General features: G+C 40.5%; 1 protein-coding gene across 2 annotated transcripts in view; it reads left to right on the forward strand.

Annotated features, from left to right (window-relative positions):
* GLRA2 (glycine receptor alpha 2) overlaps positions 1-18779 on the forward strand; it is a gene marked incomplete at both ends in the record, with an annotated part of 195577 nt that overhangs the window by 50516 nt on the left and 126282 nt on the right. For both annotated transcript variants that reach the window (XM_082681722.1, XM_082681721.1), the window contains 2 exons: positions 357-580; positions 18172-18254. In XM_082681722.1, coding sequence (XP_082537848.1) covers positions 357-580; positions 18172-18254 — 307 coding nt within the window. The remainder of the gene's footprint in view (positions 1-356; positions 581-18171; positions 18255-18779) is intronic.

The raw sequence follows: 18779 nt of genomic DNA on the forward strand, positions 1-18779 counted from the left end.
AAATGAATAGGTTTTATTTGACAATCTGCTATCACAGACTGACTCCTGTACTTATCATTACCTTTTTCTACAGCAAAATCAGATTGAGTTAGTATTATTTCCTCCCAGAACGATTAAGTGAAACAAAAATTCAACCAGCTCAACTTGTTCCATTAGTGTTCTGCTTTGGTCAAGTCTTCTTTCCTTCTTGTCTCTGTTCCCACTCCTAATAGAATTGAGTGGTTTATCTTGACCAAGATATACACAGCTGGGTTTACTCAGATACCAACACTGCATGCATCGAATCAGGCAGAAGAGTGAGGGGAAAATATGCCAGAGTGGGCAAGAAGTAACGCTTACGCATGGCGTTTCTGTAGGACTACCGAGTGAATATTTTTCTGAGACAACAGTGGAATGATTCACGGCTGGCTTATAGCGAGTACCCTGATGATTCTCTGGACTTGGACCCATCGATGCTGGACTCCATTTGGAAACCAGATTTGTTCTTTGCCAATGAGAAGGGGGCCAACTTCCATGATGTCACCACCGACAACAAGTTGCTTCGCATTTCAAAAAATGGCAAAGTGCTCTACAGTATCAGGTAAGCTTCCTTCGGCTGCCCCCTGCTCCCTTCTCCATTTTCCTCCTGACCTAGAGCTGCATGATTCTGCAGGGCAAGATGTATATAAATATTATCCTTTGTGGTCTCTTGTTTATTATTTAAACTTAAAGTTGGTGAGAGTGCCAGTGGTTCCCATGGTCTCAGAAGTGTAATTCTCCATAACCAAAATATATTTGGTTGGATGGTGGGTAGGTGATGGTATCATATAAATATCTGCACAAGTATGTTTTTATTTATTTGTTTATTTTATTTATTTATTTTTGGCTGCGTTGGGTCTTCGGTGCTGTGCACGGGCTTTCTCTAGTTGCAGTGAGCCAGGGGTACTCTTCTTTGCAGTGTGCGGACTTCTCATTGCGGTGGCTTCTCTTGTTGCAAAGCACGGGCTCTAGGTGTGCAGGCTCAGTAGTTGTGGCTTGCGGGCTCTAGAGCGCAGGCTCAGTAGTTGTGGCTCACGGGCTTAGTTGCTCCATGGCATATGGGATCGTCCCGAACCTGTGTCCCTTGCATTGGCAGGCAGATTCTCAATCACTGTGCCACCAGGGAAGCCCCATAAATATGTTTTTGATTGATTCAATAAAGGAAGTGCAGGCCCTTTAGTTCAATTACCACTGAGCATAACATACAAATTCTCATTTCAAATAATTATGCCATTCTATAGCATTTAAACACACACACACACACACACACACACACACACACACACACAAAGATTCAATGGCTCAGTATCGTCACTGACAGCATACTTTGAGCTCAGTGAATGGAAAACTGGTTCTAATCCCAGATCTACTTCTAACTAAACATGTGATCTTGATCTGTTAACATTTCTTGGGCTTGAGCTTGGGATAGATGTATTTTTGCTTTTTTATTCAAATATGATCTTCTCCAGAATATTCTCCAGAATACCACCCTACAATCAAAATAATCACTCCCTTTTAGGAACTCTCATAATAGTTTCTCTGTGAATCTGTAAGTCTCTGACTTCTTCCTATCCCATATTTTGGCTACTTCTGTACACAAATATAGCATAAGAGCATAGACTTTTGGAATCAGACAAACCTAGAATTAAACTGAAGCTTTGCCACTTACTAAGTTACATAAGCTATAACCTTCAGTTACCTCAATTGGAAAATGGGAAACACCATATTTAACTCAGAGTATTCTTGTGAGAATGAATTATATACAGCAGAGGTCAGCAAATATTTTCTGTAAAGGGCAGATGGAAAGTATTTTAGCTTTGCCTGTCAGACTGTCTCAGCTCTGTCAGAGCGACTCAACTCTGCCATTATAGCACAAAACAGCCATAAACAATACTCAAACAATTAGGTGTGGCCATGTTTCAATAAAACTTTATTTACAAAAACAGGTGGTGGACTAGATTTAGCTCTTTGGCCATAGTTTGCCAACCCCTGATATAGAGTAAATAAAAATACTTGCCACAGTTCATGACACAGAGTATGTTCTCAATAAATGAAATGATGGCTGTTTGCATTTTTAAGTTAACATTCTTTCTAAATAATAAGCTCTTTAAAGCCAAGATATTCGGATTTTTCATCTTTTGTAACCCCTCCCAAAGGGCCAAGACAGTGTATTGTATATGAGAGAAATCGAATACATTGAATAAATATTGACATGTTAAAGATTCTTTAGAGAATTCCCCCTTTCTCTCCAATCTTATTACCAACAAAAAAAAAAGAGGCAGCTAGTGTCTTTGCAAATGATTTTCACAAGTTTGCAGACTCACCACCACCAAAACTGCATTTCACAACTCTATATACAATTTAGGTCTGTACTGTAGATTCCATTCTTAACCTAGTAATTTCACAGCTTGCTGGTGGCAGATAGCTGCAATGTCTTTTGGAAGGAAAGAGGCTGCTCATTTGTAAAAAGTGGCAAAGTCACCGCTTCCACAAAGAACCAGGGAAACTTCCCCCACTTTATTTTTAAGAAACTTTACATTTATTTTTATAAAAATTTTTAAGGAAACACAGAATATTCCACATGGTGATGCATTTGGTGTAAGATGCAGTATTGGGCACAACCTAAGTCGATGTGACCTGATGAAATGGGACATATATAGAGCATGGTGCTGGGAAGGAGAGTTATAAAAAGCAGCACAGGGTATCAGCTGCTCCAGCTAACCCTCTGGGCCTTGGGTGGCAGTTGCTCTAGTAAATACCTGGCATCATGCACTGCCGAAATAAAACCAGGGTTTTTTTTTTTTTCCTTCTGTTCTATAAAGGCCCTTCCATTCTAGAACCATGAAGAATAGAATGTCCCCGAGACTCGATCCAGAGGCAATTCTTCTATCTCTGGTTCCCAGTAGGCTCTGAAATACCCCACGATTGTTTGGGGTTGGGTAGAGTTTGTCCTGTGGCAGGGTGGTTTAGACTTTTCCTTCACTGTGGGTATTCTATGAAATCAGGGGAAAGACCCCTGGTGCAGGAGAACTGGGCATGCCATTTTAGGGAAACACAGCTCCTGGCAGATTTGAATTGCAGGAATCTAATTACTTGCCTGGAAGGGTTTTCAATGAGCCAGACACGGTGCTGGGCCTAGAGATCCAGAGGTGAGTAAAATGTGGTCTCTGTCCTGGAAGGGCTCCAGTCTAACAAGGCAGGCAGACATAAGATAAATTGAGTAGTAGGAATAAATAGGGAACAAGGAAAAGAAAAGTGGCTCTAACTTTGCAAACGAATTCTGTGACTCAAATATTGTTAGAATTTTGGGGTCGGCACCCACACTCCTGTTTACTTGAGTCACTGGACTCAATTTAACTAGAGGATAAGGAGGAATTAGTGCTAATATAGGCCCAGCTGCAGGTCCAACTCAAGTTTAAAGTACAGTTTTTGGTGTCTTAAAGGTGCTGGAAAGTCCTTGCTGACATTCCATTAGGAAGGACTTTCCCTCAACTCTAAGGTTCACAATGCAAATACCCCCAGGAGAGGGAAAACGCTATCCTCAATTCATACTAAGCCATAAAGAGCTGATACGAAATTTTCTTTCTGATAGTAGGTTTAATGTCTGTGAAGAATAGGGACAGAGAGCATGTTGGATGCCTGAGAGGAAAAATCAGATAGGACGAAGAGAGTTAAGAAAGATAGAAGGGAGGCATACAACAGAAGTACCAAAGATAAACTCATGAATTGCCTCCACCTGACACATTTTAATAATTACTCCAACACTGGGCCACGTTAGAAGAATAATGTTCTATGGTTATGTTTTGTATTTGAATTTTCCTAAAACCTAAAGCAAATGGATGGTAGCGTTTCAGCCAGGAAAAGTTCTGTGCTTTCTTAGCTCTGTAGGAGCAGAGGTAGAATTAACTCTGCATGGAAACCAAAGCCCAAGGCTTTGATGGCCAAACAGAACACAGAGAACTCTGCAGCCCACTGACTTCATAACAAGCAAGGTCACACTCCCCAAGAGGTAATATATCTGTTTGCCAGAAGACCAAGATTTAAAAAAGGGAGTGACAACAGACCGGAAATCCATACACGTTCTGCAGATTCAAACACCTGAGGCACCTGAGTAAAATTTAAACAAATCTTTTAAATAGGAACCAAAGGTCTTAGCTCAGTGTTAGAAAATTTCTATCCAGTGATGCAGGACATAGTCTCTGATGATGAAGATGTCAAATCTATTTCTGTCCACTTATCCTCTGATTACTTTTTTAATTATTCACTTCCGTCATATGTTTGATCTTACTCTGTTTTCATGTTTTTTGTTGACCCACCCCATTAAGTATTGACCATTTTTGACCAAAGTGTAAACAAGGACACACATCTTGCTTTGTATACCCTCTTCAGAGACAGTCAAATTCTAAATTCATATTACTTTAAAAGGCCTGAATCCACAGTGGAATAACGAGGTGAGCCTTGGGTATAATACATATTAGTGCTCAAACAATATTTACTGAATTGAATATAATGAATTGTAGTAGAAGTCAGGGCATCATGACCTATGGTATGCAATATGAAAGAGAAAAGGAGAGGGTGAGCATTTTTGTTTTTTTGTGTTTTTTTTTTTTATTTTGTTTTTTGTTTTTTGCGGTACGCGGGCCTCTCACTGTTGTGGCCTCTCCCGTTGTGGAGCACAGGCTCCGGACGCGCAGGCTCATGGCTCACGGGCCCAGCCGCTCTGCGGCACGTGGGATCCTCCCGGACAGGGGTACGAACCCGCGTCCCCTGCATCGGCAGGCGGACTCTAAACCACTGCGCCACCAGGGAAGCTCGAGGGTAAGCATTTTTAAAGAGAAGCAGCTGGTCTCATATGTCCACAATGTCTTTGCTAATATTTGTTTTCTTCCCTTACTTCCCACTGCTTCTGAGACTTCTCCGCCAAAACTCTGACTTTTATAGAAGCATAAGATTTTTTTTTTAATTGAAGGTATTACAGGGCAAAATATCCTTGTTTTACTGATGAGGAAGTGACTTCTTTAAAAAGTTAAATGAGCTAAAATAATGGAGCCCATAAATAGGAAAGCTAGGACAAGAATCAAAGCTCTTGACTTCTATTTCAGAGCTATCATCTCCTACCCCACATTAATTCTTCATTTACTCCAACTCAAATCCAAAGACACAAACAAATACAATACCAAACACATGTCATTTTCGAACCAACCTTTTGGGGACTCAGTTTTCAAAGGACTAGTGGAGGAAGAAGGTAAGATTTAAGATGAGAATATAAAGTAACTTAAAATTTCGCAAATGTCTAAAAAGACTTTAAATTCAAGATGCCACAATTGACCTTCAAATAGGAAGCTCATTTGAGAGTTTTATACAGCATGTATAGCTTATATAGCATATCTACTTTCTGAAAACTTTTACTATCCCAGGGATCAAAGGGCTGAAAAGACCCATTAAAGTTATTAAGTCAACTCCTTACCTTCAGACAACCTGTTGAGAACTTATTCTATTTTTAAAGACCTTCAGAGAAGGAGATTTTATATTCTCTCCTTGGATCTTATAATAAGTTACTCGAACATTGTGCAGAAACTCCTCCTTATATAACTTAAATCATATTTGCTACAACTTAAATCAGTCACTTTTTCCCACATTTGTTAACATGATAAACAAATGGCTACCATTTTTAGAAGGATGGAGGGATTACCTCACTGTTTTTGTTTCATTTTTGAAAATGAAATACATTTTCATCCCACCAGAGTTAGTGGACATATGTTTAGTCACCAAAACTATGCTGCTGGTTTAATTTTACAGTGTGTAAAATCAGCACCAAGATGTTCTTCATCTTGCAGTTTTCAGTTCGCTGTATGGTTCAGAGCGCCTACTCTGAACCTTATGATGTTGAATGTTATCCTGGTTCCTTCTGATACTATAGTAGACTGGGGTTTTACTTTTTTTTTAATTAATTAATTTATTTTTTTTGCGGTACGCGGGCCTCTCACTGCTGTGGCCTCGCCCGTTGCGGAGCACAGGCTCCGGACGCGCAGGCTCAGCGGCCATGGCTCACGGGCCCAGCGGCTCCGCGGCATGTGGGATCTTCCCGGACCAGGGCACGAACCCGTGTCCCCTGCATCGGCAGGCGGCCTCTCAACCACTGCGCCACCAGGGAAGCCCTAGACTGCGGTTTTAGAGTCAAACACCCTTGGGCTAGGGTCTCTGGCCTCAGAACTAGCTGTGTGACCTAGGGAAAATTTGTTCGCTCCCTGAACCTCTATTTCCTCAGCTTTCAAAAAGAGATGATTTGGTTAACTTTAGTAGAATACACTATATGCTATATGCATAGACAGTCCAAAGTGGCATTGCCCTGTACTCTAGGGCCCTTGGTATCTTCTTGTAATTTCATGATTGTGCTTTCTGTCCCAGTCTCTAAGATGAAGAGTAAACTGACCAGGATAGATCCCCACGATCTCCAGACATTATTGTTTGCCTTCAGTGTCTTTTATTTTACTGACCAGGTACCTAGGGGCCCTATGCTACCTGCCAACTGCACAGAGTTCTCCAAACAATAAAGTTATGGGATTGATCCTCTACAACAGCACCCCGCATCATCAAGACATCTGAGCCCCTCATCATCAAACTTTATCTGACCTGAAACTTATTCCTTTATGGTGTTAGAGGTGATTTACTTGTTAATTCCTTTTGATTCAGTTCATAATTGCAGGTGTTGATGATTCAGTGTTCCACCATCCCAGTAGTATCTGAGTTGTCATAGAGAACTCTTGGGGATTGACATGCCTTCTACCTCTGATGATAGATTACAGGCACCACTGAGAGTAGGTGGGGTGTAGATTTCTAGACAGACATCCAAAAGAGCTCCCCAAATAATCCTGTCTAATGACCAACTCCATCCACACACATAAAAGGCCAACTTTTCTGACAAAGCCTCCCACCCTTGACTCATCCTACAGCCTGATGCAAGAACTTCAAAGATTCTAACTTTGGCTATAGAATGATTTTTATGGCATAGGAAAAAAGAACATTCTTTATTTAGATGTCAGAGCTGAAAACAGAATGCACAGTGAACTAAAACCTGCCTAAATGTTACCAATGGTGATACTTTGATTTATCTTACTCTCAATTGTGATGAGACATGTAAGCCCATATTTTCTATTAGAAGGCAGCTATGCAAAGCTGTGATTTCTTCTCTCTGTGCATATTTGGATCATGTTTATCTTTATATCCTATAATCCAGGCAAAATTACATTCTCATCTTCCAAATCTGTGTCCAAATCCTCATTAGTTTTGGGACTTGACTTAATGCAGTAATTAATGACTGTAACATAAGCGCCCACATCAGAATTAAGCAATGAGGCTTCAGAGAAGTGCTGGAAAATGCCATGGAAACCACGATTCCCTTCTTCCTAGGGCAAGCAAGGTTGGGAGGGTGGGAGGTGCTGGCATGCATATATGCCGGTGGCTTCAGCAGGAGCTGAGCTAAGTGGTGCAGAAGGGGCACTTTTGGACAGTGGTCCTCAAAAAAGATGCGTCTGAAGGTAGAAGCATTAAAGTCTAGAAAGTGTGTTCTGTACATGACAGACTCTCTTAAAGTGCTGGAAAGCTCTGCTGAGCTCCTGATTGGGTTCAGAAAGACACATACACTCAAGGGCATAATACTGGTTCAAACACAACAGAGTAAGGATTTTACCCTTGTTTGAAGGAAAAAAAGGGGGTTGTGCAATGAAATACATGGCAGGTGGCATGACCACTTTTCCTTGACTGTTTGCCTGATTGGACTAGCAATAGCAACCAGTAGGTTTTTCTCCATTTGGAGGTGACTTTCCACTGCATTAACATTCATTAGAGTTTGCTCTGAAGGTGATGGTGCAAAGAACAGAATACCAAGAAGGTAGCTTAGGGCATCAGGAGAGCCACACCTCCTTCCATCATTTACTGTATCCCCTAGGCTCAAAGACCAGCCTCTCTAACGCCATCAGTTTATTATTCTGAGTTTCGGTTTCCTTACTATAAAATGAGATTGAACCAGGAGATGAGATCAAGTCTGAGGCTCCTTCTAGCTCCGTCATAAGTCTCTAATAAGTCTCAAAATGATCTCCTCTTTCCCAAACCGCAAAATTCCTTCTGAATGAGGAAATAAGAGTGGGTCCTTCATGTCCCTTAGGGTTTGGGAGCCAGCAAGAGGGGATTCTGAATTGTAAGATGCCTATCTCAAACTACTTTGGGATCTTTGAACCGTTTCCTCCCAAACTGAACATCTGAGGAGAGGAACTGATTTTGGAGTGGGGTAGGGAAGGTTGGACTACCTGTTGTTTAAGAGGCAGCCTTATACTCAACATATAGTTTACACCGTGACAAATACTTAACACTGAGCTCCTTATTGAGAAATTTCCCAATTGCAGATTAGATCATTTGTACCCTCTGATTCAACCAGCAGGAGCACCCATGAGATATTATTTTAGAATGTGTTCATGAATTATGGGTTTATATACTTTCAGACAACTATAAAAGATGGTTGGCTAGGATAATTATTAACTGGATATATAAGACTAAAGGAGATCACCCGGTAGCTTGGAGCCAACAGAGTTCGAGGGCTAGTCTGCCATTATTAATCACCTGACTTTTCCTGTGGCAGGAAGCCAAAGGAAATTCAGAGGTCCTGGTGAACGTGCTCAACTTATGTTGACGTGTGCTTCTGCCTGGTCCACAGTGCTGCTTTTCAAAGGCTCCCTGGATGGCATTAATCCCCAAATAAACACAAATAATATCACCATGGCTCTTATGAAACGCATGAATTACTTTAGTGCATTCTCATAGCACATAATTCAAAGGAAAGACACTCCGTTTTAAAATGGGAAAAAATCGTCTATCCTCAAAGCTCAACAGTCTTTCCAATAAGTCTATCCTTGCTCGTGGCATCTAAAATTACAAACCAACATCTGATACAACATTTATCACCGTACAGTCATTGAAAGACAATTAAGGACATATATAATAATGTGAAGTTCTACAACGTGACACACACTCAGGGCAAGGCCGTCCCATATGGGATTGATCATCCCTTTCCAAGGACAACAGAACAAATGTTTATTCGATGTTTCATTTTAGTGGGGATATTTTGCTAAATATGAATAGTTAGATGAAAGAAAGCAACAAGTGAGCTAAGAGATTAAAGACAACACTAAGGGGGTGGGGCAGATGTCAGTTCTGAAGTTCAGGAGGACTTGGGTTCAAATCCAGTCTTACTAAGTGACCATGAGAAGTCACTTAATTTTTCTTTGATCTGCAGTTTTTCTCAGTCCCCGATAAATGTTCAGTGAATGTCTGTCATAATCACCCTGGGTTGGCTGTAGAATAAGGGGAGGGGAGTGGCGAGACAGTTCTCCCCATTCTTCCTAATCCGTACACACGGACATTTCCTTACTCAGTACCTGTTACACTCAGGCTCCACTCTCCTTCCATGAGTCCCAAGCAGATGACTACTCTCTGTGCCTTGGGTTTCCTTCCTTTGGGAGGTATATTGCTCCTAGCAGAAGTGACAGTTGCATCTTTTTTCAGCTAAGGGCTTGGGCCCCCTCTTCAGCTGCTTGTTAAGAGTCAACTAAGGAATTGTGCTTGGTTTCAAAGTGTTATCTAATCAAGAATGGACCATCCTACCATCTGACCAAGACTCCGTTCTTTCTCTCTCCAACCTTTGCCACCAGAAACAGTGGCCAGCAAGTCTCCGCCAGTTACCACAGCAGAAGTCTTAGTGCGGCAAAATACCAGCAAAGTAACACAATTTTGCTCTCAGCTGTCAGCAGATGAAAAGTTACTTTGGTTTTCTTAAAACCATATCTGCAGTTCACAAGCACTTGTTCTTTTTCTCTTTCACCAAAAGTAAAATAATCCCAAATAAAACACTGCTATACAGTGCTATTCCCTCTTTTTTTCACCTCAGTGTCACCATTAAATAGCCGTGAACTGAGGCAATAGAGTGACTGTGGACAAGTCAGTTGTCATTATTTTAATGTGCAGGCTAATAACATTTTATCTTCATGAATATTTGGTTGTATAAATAAATACTAGCTGTGAAATGACTGAAATTTAAAATGTAACTAAACTGTAGGCAGAATTGGTTATATGACTCTTTGATAATTTGAGCTCTTCTTTCTGATGGTGTTCCATTTAGTCCTCTCCCATTCACCACCTTCAAACCATTTTCGTTCAGGAAATATCAAAACATTTGGAAAAGTTTTAGCTGCAGATTTATCAGTCGCTCTCCAAGTTGAATCCAATCCATATTTGGACTTAATTAACATGGGCCCACCATATGCGGGCACATTTTCTGAAGGGACCAGGCACAGATGGGAGCAGATATTGTATTTCTGTCCTTCCCAGCTAGTAGTGCTCAATGCATATGGGTATTTTCTGTGATGCCTTTATAATGTTTGGTAAACATGGACCTTCCTAGTCAGCCACTGGCATTTTAGTCAGGGGACAGGAGTAGAACAGCTGATGAACCAGCAGTGTTGCCATTCATCTCCTGAAAATCCCAAGGTCAACATGGAAAAACAGGTTTTATATTTATTTGGAATTAACTAAGGGGATAGAGTCTAACTGCACGGCTTACGACCAACCTGGGGTTTACTTTCAGCCCTAGACAATACTGAAAAAATGATTTCTCCCTGGTGTCCTAGCCACGGGGTTCTGAGCCCTGTTATCCACCTAGGTTCATCCTTCTGTTTGATACTCTCAGTATCAAAGTCTGCCCTCAGGGATATGGGTAGGGAACCTGAGAATCTATCAACTCATATAGACAAAGGAGGAAATGACTAACGGTACTTAAGACACCACACTCTCCCTAGATTTGCATCTTAATAGTCATGGAAGCCTTTAGCTAAATGTCTATTAGCTCATTATACTTGGCAGCCAAGAATTTTCAACCTTTACTTATATAAAAAAGCACAGCCACATTTCATGCCTTGCCTGCCTAGCCAAGCTTGGACCAATTACTTTTGTCCTCTGTGGATAAAGATCCTTTCGCGGGTACCTTGATTTGATTCAGGATCATCAAATGATTATTGCAAGTCATGCTTCCCTGACAGACCCAAAGGGCCCTCTCGGGATCTAGGTCTGGAAGGGCAGATTATCTGCTCTACCCGATCAGTGTGAGCACTTATTTAGGCCCCAAGGGAGTAATGAAAAGCCTTTTACTTGATTTAGTTCAACTATGTCTGATTTACATAATCTGGAAGGATTCTTTAAATGAGAATTTGAAAACAACTTTAAAAAGTTGAATAATAAATGCAGAACTATTGGGATAGACTCCACTGAAAGAATATATGTATGTACACACACACCTATAGACACATATATATTAATATCTCAGTAATGTTAAACTACGACCTCCTTCAAGAGAGAAACTTATTTCAAGTGTCTGTTAAGTATGATGCTCAATAAATGCTTGCCAAGAATTGCTAAATGGATGTAGTAGGTTACAGCCCAGGTGGAGTTCTGTTTAACACGAATCCCTCCTCACTAAAGACCTGGAGCTGGTCTTCCTCCACGCTCTGACCTCCTCCCTGCTCAGTACCAGGAGCTTTTGTAAATTTTTAGTTGGGGTGCATGCAGTGAATGTTGCATCTACCACCCCAATTTCCTTTGAAATTTCTCGGCGGCTGGTTTTTCTAGTCAGAGACCAGAGACAGCGCCCTGAGTAGAGTTCCACTGTCCACCTTTGCACACTCGTGTGTGTTAATGAGCATCTCGTCTGGGTTCCTCTCTGCTGTACCTTCCACCCCTCTTAGCAGCGTTCCCAGTTTTCTAGCCACACCCACCATATTCTTGGCGCCAGTGAACTGACCTTGTTATTACTGCCTTGACCTTAGCAGCATGCCACTCCATGGTGACTGAGGCTCGTGATTAAGCCCCCTTGGCTCACTACCCCCGGTCCAATCACTTAGAAGCCTACTTGGGCCTCATTGGCCGGACCTGGTTTCAAGTAGAAAGTCGTATTTTCCAAAGACAGTGCTAGAGCTACTGAAAAATCACAGCCCCCTTTCTCAATCCCTTCCTATTTCCCTTTCAAATTTTTCTCCTTTTAGTCCATCACAGGGACAGTACATAAAAGTCCTCCCTTGGGACATGCTGAAGTAGAGCTTCTTAAAATGTGCTCCACAAGACCAGCATCAGTTTACCTGAGCTGCTTCTCAGGAGGGCCTGAGAACCTGCATTCCTACCAAGTCCTTCGGATGACACTTACGCCCACCAGAATTCGAAACCCATGGTGCTAAAGGAGATCTCGATCAGACAACCAGCCTGGTGGGGTCTTTTAATCCAATGACTCCTCTAACTCTTCCCTCCCTCTCCCCATATGTGTGAGTTGTATAAATGATGCACATCTGGGACTTTCCTGGTGGTCCAGTGCTTAAGACTTTGCCTTCTAATGTAGGGGTGCAGGTTCGATCCCTGGTTGGGGAGCTAAGATCCCACACGCCTCGTGGCCAAAAAACCAAAACATAGAACAGAAGCAATATTGTAACAAATTCAATAAAGACTTTAAAACACGGTCCACGTCAAAAAAATCTTTAAAAAAAAATAAATAAGTGATGCACATTTAACTTGACTTCTAACTTGCTCCACGATAATTTCATTTAAGGTCTAGGTAGGTTAGGAGGACACTCTTGTTCAATACATGATGCATCCTGTCAAATCTCCCTGACATTAGAATGTCACATGGTTTAGAGATTTCCAGGTACACCTGAGAGGAAAGGGTCAACAGACCTACATTGTACAGTAAGGCTGTCCTAATGTTCTTGGAGAAAGAGTGGACAGCATTCTAGGATGTTGGATGACAAAGCCCTGTGGGGGCAACAAATATCTCACCTATATACCCAGACTACCAGAAAGTTCCAATTTTAAGAAGCATTATTATTTGGACTTAAGGCTTTCATCATATTCAAGAGTGGAAATTCACCTATAAGAGGAAATCTTCATGCTGGTCACCGTCACTTACAGTTTAGAATCACAGAAATTTTGAGCAGGATGGGGTCGTGGGTGAGGAATGAGGCCCAGAGATTTAGTTAAGGTCAAATTGCTCTTTCTCTGTAAGTCTGGTCCACCACCCAGGTCCCTGGATCCCCAGTCAATGGTGCTTCTCCTCTGTGAGGTGGCCAGGAGAGGCTGGAGGAGTTTTTAAAAGGAAAAGTCATGGGAAGCCTGGATGCCTGCAGAAAAAATGAAAGGTCTACAACCTATTCTGCTAGCTTCACAGACAAAAGAGGATGATAACAGATTCTTTTTCTAAGGAGGAAATGTAGTAGAGTGGAAAATAATAAATAAACTTTGACATCAATTAAAGTTGGGTTCAAATCTAACTTTGGTTGCTTACTGGTTTTGTGACTTTGGGAAAACGGCTTAACCTGTCTGAGCTCCAATGTGCTTACCTCAAAGACAGAGAATGCTGTGTGCCTCGTGGGATGGTACTCCATGACTGCAAAATAATGAGAGCACCTGACCTACAGCAGGTGCTCAGAGAATGATTATCAATACTATTGACATCACTTGAATTTTTATCTTTCCTTATTAAATATTCTGATCCTAAAAGAACACCACAGGTTCTATCCCCTCTGATATTTCTGTATACTGCTAGGGTTTGCAGTGTGCTACACAGAGTGTGCTAAGCATGGTCTCTGACAGAGGAACAGCAGCAATATACCTGAGACTCTTGCTTTTCCTGAAACACAGAAGCATCCCCTTACCCTTCCTTTCCAAACAAGACAGACTACTATAACCGTCAGAATTCACTCTCTCAAAAGAGGATGCTGGCAATCTTTGCTTTAAGCAGGAAGATCCCTAATGACAATTTGTAATTCCACCTGAAAATTCGTTTTCTCTTCAAGTGGCTTTTTTTCCCTCAAGAATCTTTTGCTGGGAATGGACTTCCACTTCTAATACTGAGTGCCTTATGAACAAGTAGTTGCTTTGTGAGTCAAGGAACCTCCTGTCCGCCATGACGTTATAAAGTTAAGTGATTAGTTCGCATGCTTCTAGCAATAGGAGAACAGTCCTGGCCGTGGACCCAGCTACCTGAGCAAGGCTCAAGGACAGGTGGACAGGGCTTCCGGGCTTTCTTTCAGCTTGATTTGCCTTATCTCTAGTTCCCACTAGAAATGCTAGCAACTTACAGAAAGGGCCAGGCCAGCTTTCTGGCTTCTTTTGCCAGTCCGGGAATTTGGCAACACCCCGTGGGCTCAGAGGACCCTTCTTCTCTTCTAAATCCTCTGTCTTTTCCCATTTCTGCTGAATAAAAGCCTTAAGTTCTCCCACAGAGCTTGAGGACGAAGATTCATTCATTTGCTCAACAAATGTTTACTGAATACCTCATCTGTTGAAGGCATTATTTTAGATGGTGAAAAAGAGAGAGTTGTAGCCTTTGTGGTTCTTGCATAAGGGAAGAACCTTGCGTAGGAGAGAAGTAAGTAAATTTTAAAATATATTTGATTTAAAAAAGTATAACATTAACTCAGTTTACAATGTCTGCATCTATCATTCTTTTAAACTTTAAATAAGGTATAAACCCAAGAGCTGGTTTGATGGCAAGGTGAACTGAATAGGAGAGTAGTAAGGAAGGCGAGGGAGATTTGGGTGGAAGCTGACTTCCTGTGCTTTGTCTTATCCTTTTGCCTTTAAAATCAAAATGTTCACTCAGCCTTCTTACTCTCTATAAAGAAGTAGGGCCTCTATAAGGGAACTTTATTCCTTCCTTTGTGCAAACAGGAGCAGGGGCGCCCTGAATGCATGCATGTCGCCACAGTGACAGTGGGAGATGCGCGACAATGCTTCAGGGAATGAGTTCTTTAAGAAAAGTCAAATGGAAGATGGGTGGCCTCAGCTCACCGCCTTCACACGCAATGGCCTTAATATTTTAGATGGTGAGGAAGAGGAGAGCAAATCTGACATGCTGTAGGCAGTGTCTGCTAGCAAAAAATCTGACTTTCAATAAAAATACTTAATTCTGTGAGACACCCCCCAAAAAAGATGGAGAGCCAGAGTAAAGGGGATAAAAATAGTTCACATTTTAGTATATGTTGTATGTGTCAGTATTATTTGGTGCAATTTCGCATCTCTGTACAAAATAATATCGTCTCGTTCTTTCCCCAAAACTCATGTTTTTAAATTAAAAGATAGCTTTTAAATAAAGCAGTGGTGGTTACTTTTGAAGGTTCTTGACTGAGAAGAGAGCACATGGGAATGTTCTGGGGTGATGGGAATATTCTAAGTCTGGTCTGGGTGCTTGTTAAACAGGTGGGTATAGATGCAAAAAGGTATCACGCTGTAACTTAAGATTTGTGTATTTTTACTGTGTTTAATATATGCTTCAATGAAAAGGAAAAAAATAAGTAAAAGGCAAGTCTGAGTTTTAGGCCTGCGGATGTGTGGTACACTAGACATCATACATTATGGGCTCTGTTGGCCATGAAAGAACTGATTAGATCTTTCCAATCGCTTCCCATTTGCTCAGCGGATGACGTGATTTAGCAAAGTGGGGAGCTGTTAACTTGCCTCCTTGTTATTGGCACCCATTGAGTTCCCATACAAAACCTACCTAGAAAGGAAATTAGAAAAATAAATAAGGAAGAAGGGAAATACCCACTGAGTTCTCAGCTGAGACAAAATTCAGAGAGAGTTTCATGCTCATTGGGAATTTCTCTCAGTGGGGTTTTCCATGGCTGTTAATAGTTTTGACCCCAAGAATTCTGGGTCCCTATAGGATTGTTATATCTGCCACAAAAGCAGAAATATCATGTCTGAAGCCTCTTCCCCCTAAATAAATGTGAAAAGTTCACAGAAGAATTGTATTCAGCAAACCTATGATTAAGAATACTAAAATTGCGTTGTTTCCAATAGCAAACAAAATACAACTGAATTTCCTGTTGCACGTTTTTAAGCTGTGTTCATTTTTGCTATTATTATTTTCTAATTTCTCAAAAGTAAACTTTTCAAAATCATAATGAAATTTCCAGGTTTTCTAGTTTTGATTCACTTAAACTATACACATGCCCTCTGATTATTTTTATATGATGGACATATTTTTGTTTGATGTAAGTATTTCCTCTTTAAAAAAATAGAAAAGAATAAATAGATTCTTACTGTGTTAGTAACAGTTTTAAACCCACAGACCCTTTTGAGATTCCCCTCCCTTATTAAAGTGTCAAATTAAAAAAAATTTTTGATTACTAGAGATTTTCATTTTGATTCTTTTACTCTTCCCTTACTTTAAAGAGTTCATGGCATTGATCTCAATAAAATAAAATCTCAAAAAAAAGTCTTTATGCTGGGAAGAAATGTAAATATCTTTAACTATATTTATACTGCTATCTCTAAATGAACTCCACAACTGACAAAAATTATTTTTCCTGTCTAAAATGTTATTTTAATTCAGATGTTTAGAACCCAAAACTATTGTTTTTCCTTTAGAAACATGGTATTTGTGTTCTCAGAATAGCTCAGAGAAGGTAGGTAATTTATTTAGCAATGAAATACTGTATGTTTGTGGCAAAATTTTAATAATAATAATATAATTATAATATAGCAAAACATTATTGAATAAAACATAATTTAATAATTTTACCCTTCAGCTATTGTTTAAAGAAAGGCATGTTTAATTACATAAAGACGGACATCTTAGAATAGCCTACACTTGTCAATATAGATAATGCAGAATGAACAGAGTAAAAAAAAAAAATATGAATCATCCCACCAACCAGAACTATCTACTCTTAATATAGTGTTGTGTTTACTTCCAATATTGAAAACATATTTACACAATTGAGATTATACTGCACTGTTTTGTATCTTGCTTTTCCCAGTCGCTGTTGTATTTTGATGATTTTGAAGATTGTCAGCATGGATTCTTTGTCTAACCTCACTTCAAATCCCAAATCTTTTCTTTCTTTAAAGTAACTGGGCCACTCTTTTTTTAATTTTGTCTTGGCTTGTATAGAAGGTATAACATGAAGCTGAGAAAGGAAAGAGAAGGGAACCAGGAGGGGAGAGCATGACAGAAAGGGAGAGTTTAGGTAATGGTGTAAAAGTCAGAGGGGTCTATGGATAGAAAAGATGTTTGAGAGAAAATGAACAGAAGTTGGAGCAGTGAACTTCAGAATAACATGGATTCTAGCATTAGAGCTAAATGGCAATGAGCATCATTCGGTCCTACCCCATCATTTGGTGAGGATGCGTGTTTATTGAATTTAAGGTCTTGCTTTGGGGACAGAGACAGTTGCAGGCAGTACTTGAAAGGGAACACAGGTCTGCTGATTCTCAACCTTAATTTCCTCCCTTGAATCTCTGAGGTATAGAAAAACTGAAGAGCAAGAGGTGTGTACCATTTCCTTGAGGACTAAAAAAGGAAATAGTAGAAAAGAGGTGGTGGCTTAATCAATGTCCTGATAAAAGACTTGATCAGAGCTGGCTGGAGCTTGGAAAGTTAAGGAAAGGGGGAGCACAGTAGTCCCCCCAGGGTGCAGAGAGGAGAAGACTATGTATTTATACAAGCCACCATCCTCAAATGGTTTTGTTTTTTTTAGATCAAGGATTACCTGCTCCAGATTTGTCAAAATTCTAGAATGAATGCTACAATGTACAACTGACCTATCCATGTAGTTAGCAAATGAAAAGATATTGAAGTTTTTGCCCACCTGATGGAAGGAGAACGAATACTTATCACAATCAATAATGCTTATCACATCATTTATTGTCCTTGAAGCAAAGCCCACCTGTCCAATTCTAAAGCAGTATAAACTTTACGCCTTTTGGACATCAGTGTGTGTAAGAAGAGCCCACGGTTCTTGTTACACTATTTCTCAGTGCTCTTCTCGATTCTAGAATAAGCGTGAGACCAGTGCCACTGGGGAGATGAGACTCAGAGGCTGGAAGATGGGAAATGGAGAGTAAGGGGTTACAGCGAAATTGTACAGTATTTTAAAACTTTACCAATGACTACTGTTCATTTGAAAATTAGAAAGCATTGTCCTGAGTGAGAGCCGAGACTTCATTACTTGAATCACTGTCACTCTGCTTAATGCAAAATGTGTTTTTGGTTTGCTTCTCAAGAACCAGACCTCAAAAATTAAAAACTTGTTTTAAAAATTTGTTTTCTCTGCTAAGGCTCACCTTGACCTTATCCTGTCCCATGGACTTGAAGAATTTTCCAATGGATGTCCAGACGTGTACAATGCAGCTGGAGAGTTGTAAGTCACTACTACTGAAATAACCACCTGCTTGTTTTAACCAATGACCTGGTTCTTTCAATGTGTCATTAAGGAGAAAAAACCCGTAAGACTCATTCTCTACCTACTTAACAACTCCCGAGGTCCTTAAGGGAAGGACAAGCAAAAGTGAATGTGTGTGCATGTCTTATATGCAATAGAGAGAAGACCATGTTTCAAGGTAAAATGCCAAATAACTTGCCCTTCCTCAAAAAATGAGCCTGATTTAGTAAGCTTTTCTTTGAAATGAAAATGTCTCCTGGGAAAATTAAGATTATTAGTCATTTAACCTCTATAATGAATCACATTCTAGTCAGAAAATTGTATCTCCTTCTATCTCATGCTTGTATAGACCTTCACCCCAAAGGAATTTTGGCAGGAAGGGCTAATTGATTTGAGGACAAGATGCAGGGGCCTTAGCCAGAGGAGGAAACAAAAATGAGGGGCATGAGATGATAAGGAATAAAGGCATCTCCCTTAGATGGGCAATGGATATCCAAAGGCCTG

The sequence above is a fragment of the Grampus griseus genome (assembly GCF_964374135.1).
Source record: "Grampus griseus genome assembly, chromosome: X".
Classification (NCBI taxonomy): Eukaryota; Metazoa; Chordata; class Mammalia; order Artiodactyla; family Delphinidae; genus Grampus; species Grampus griseus.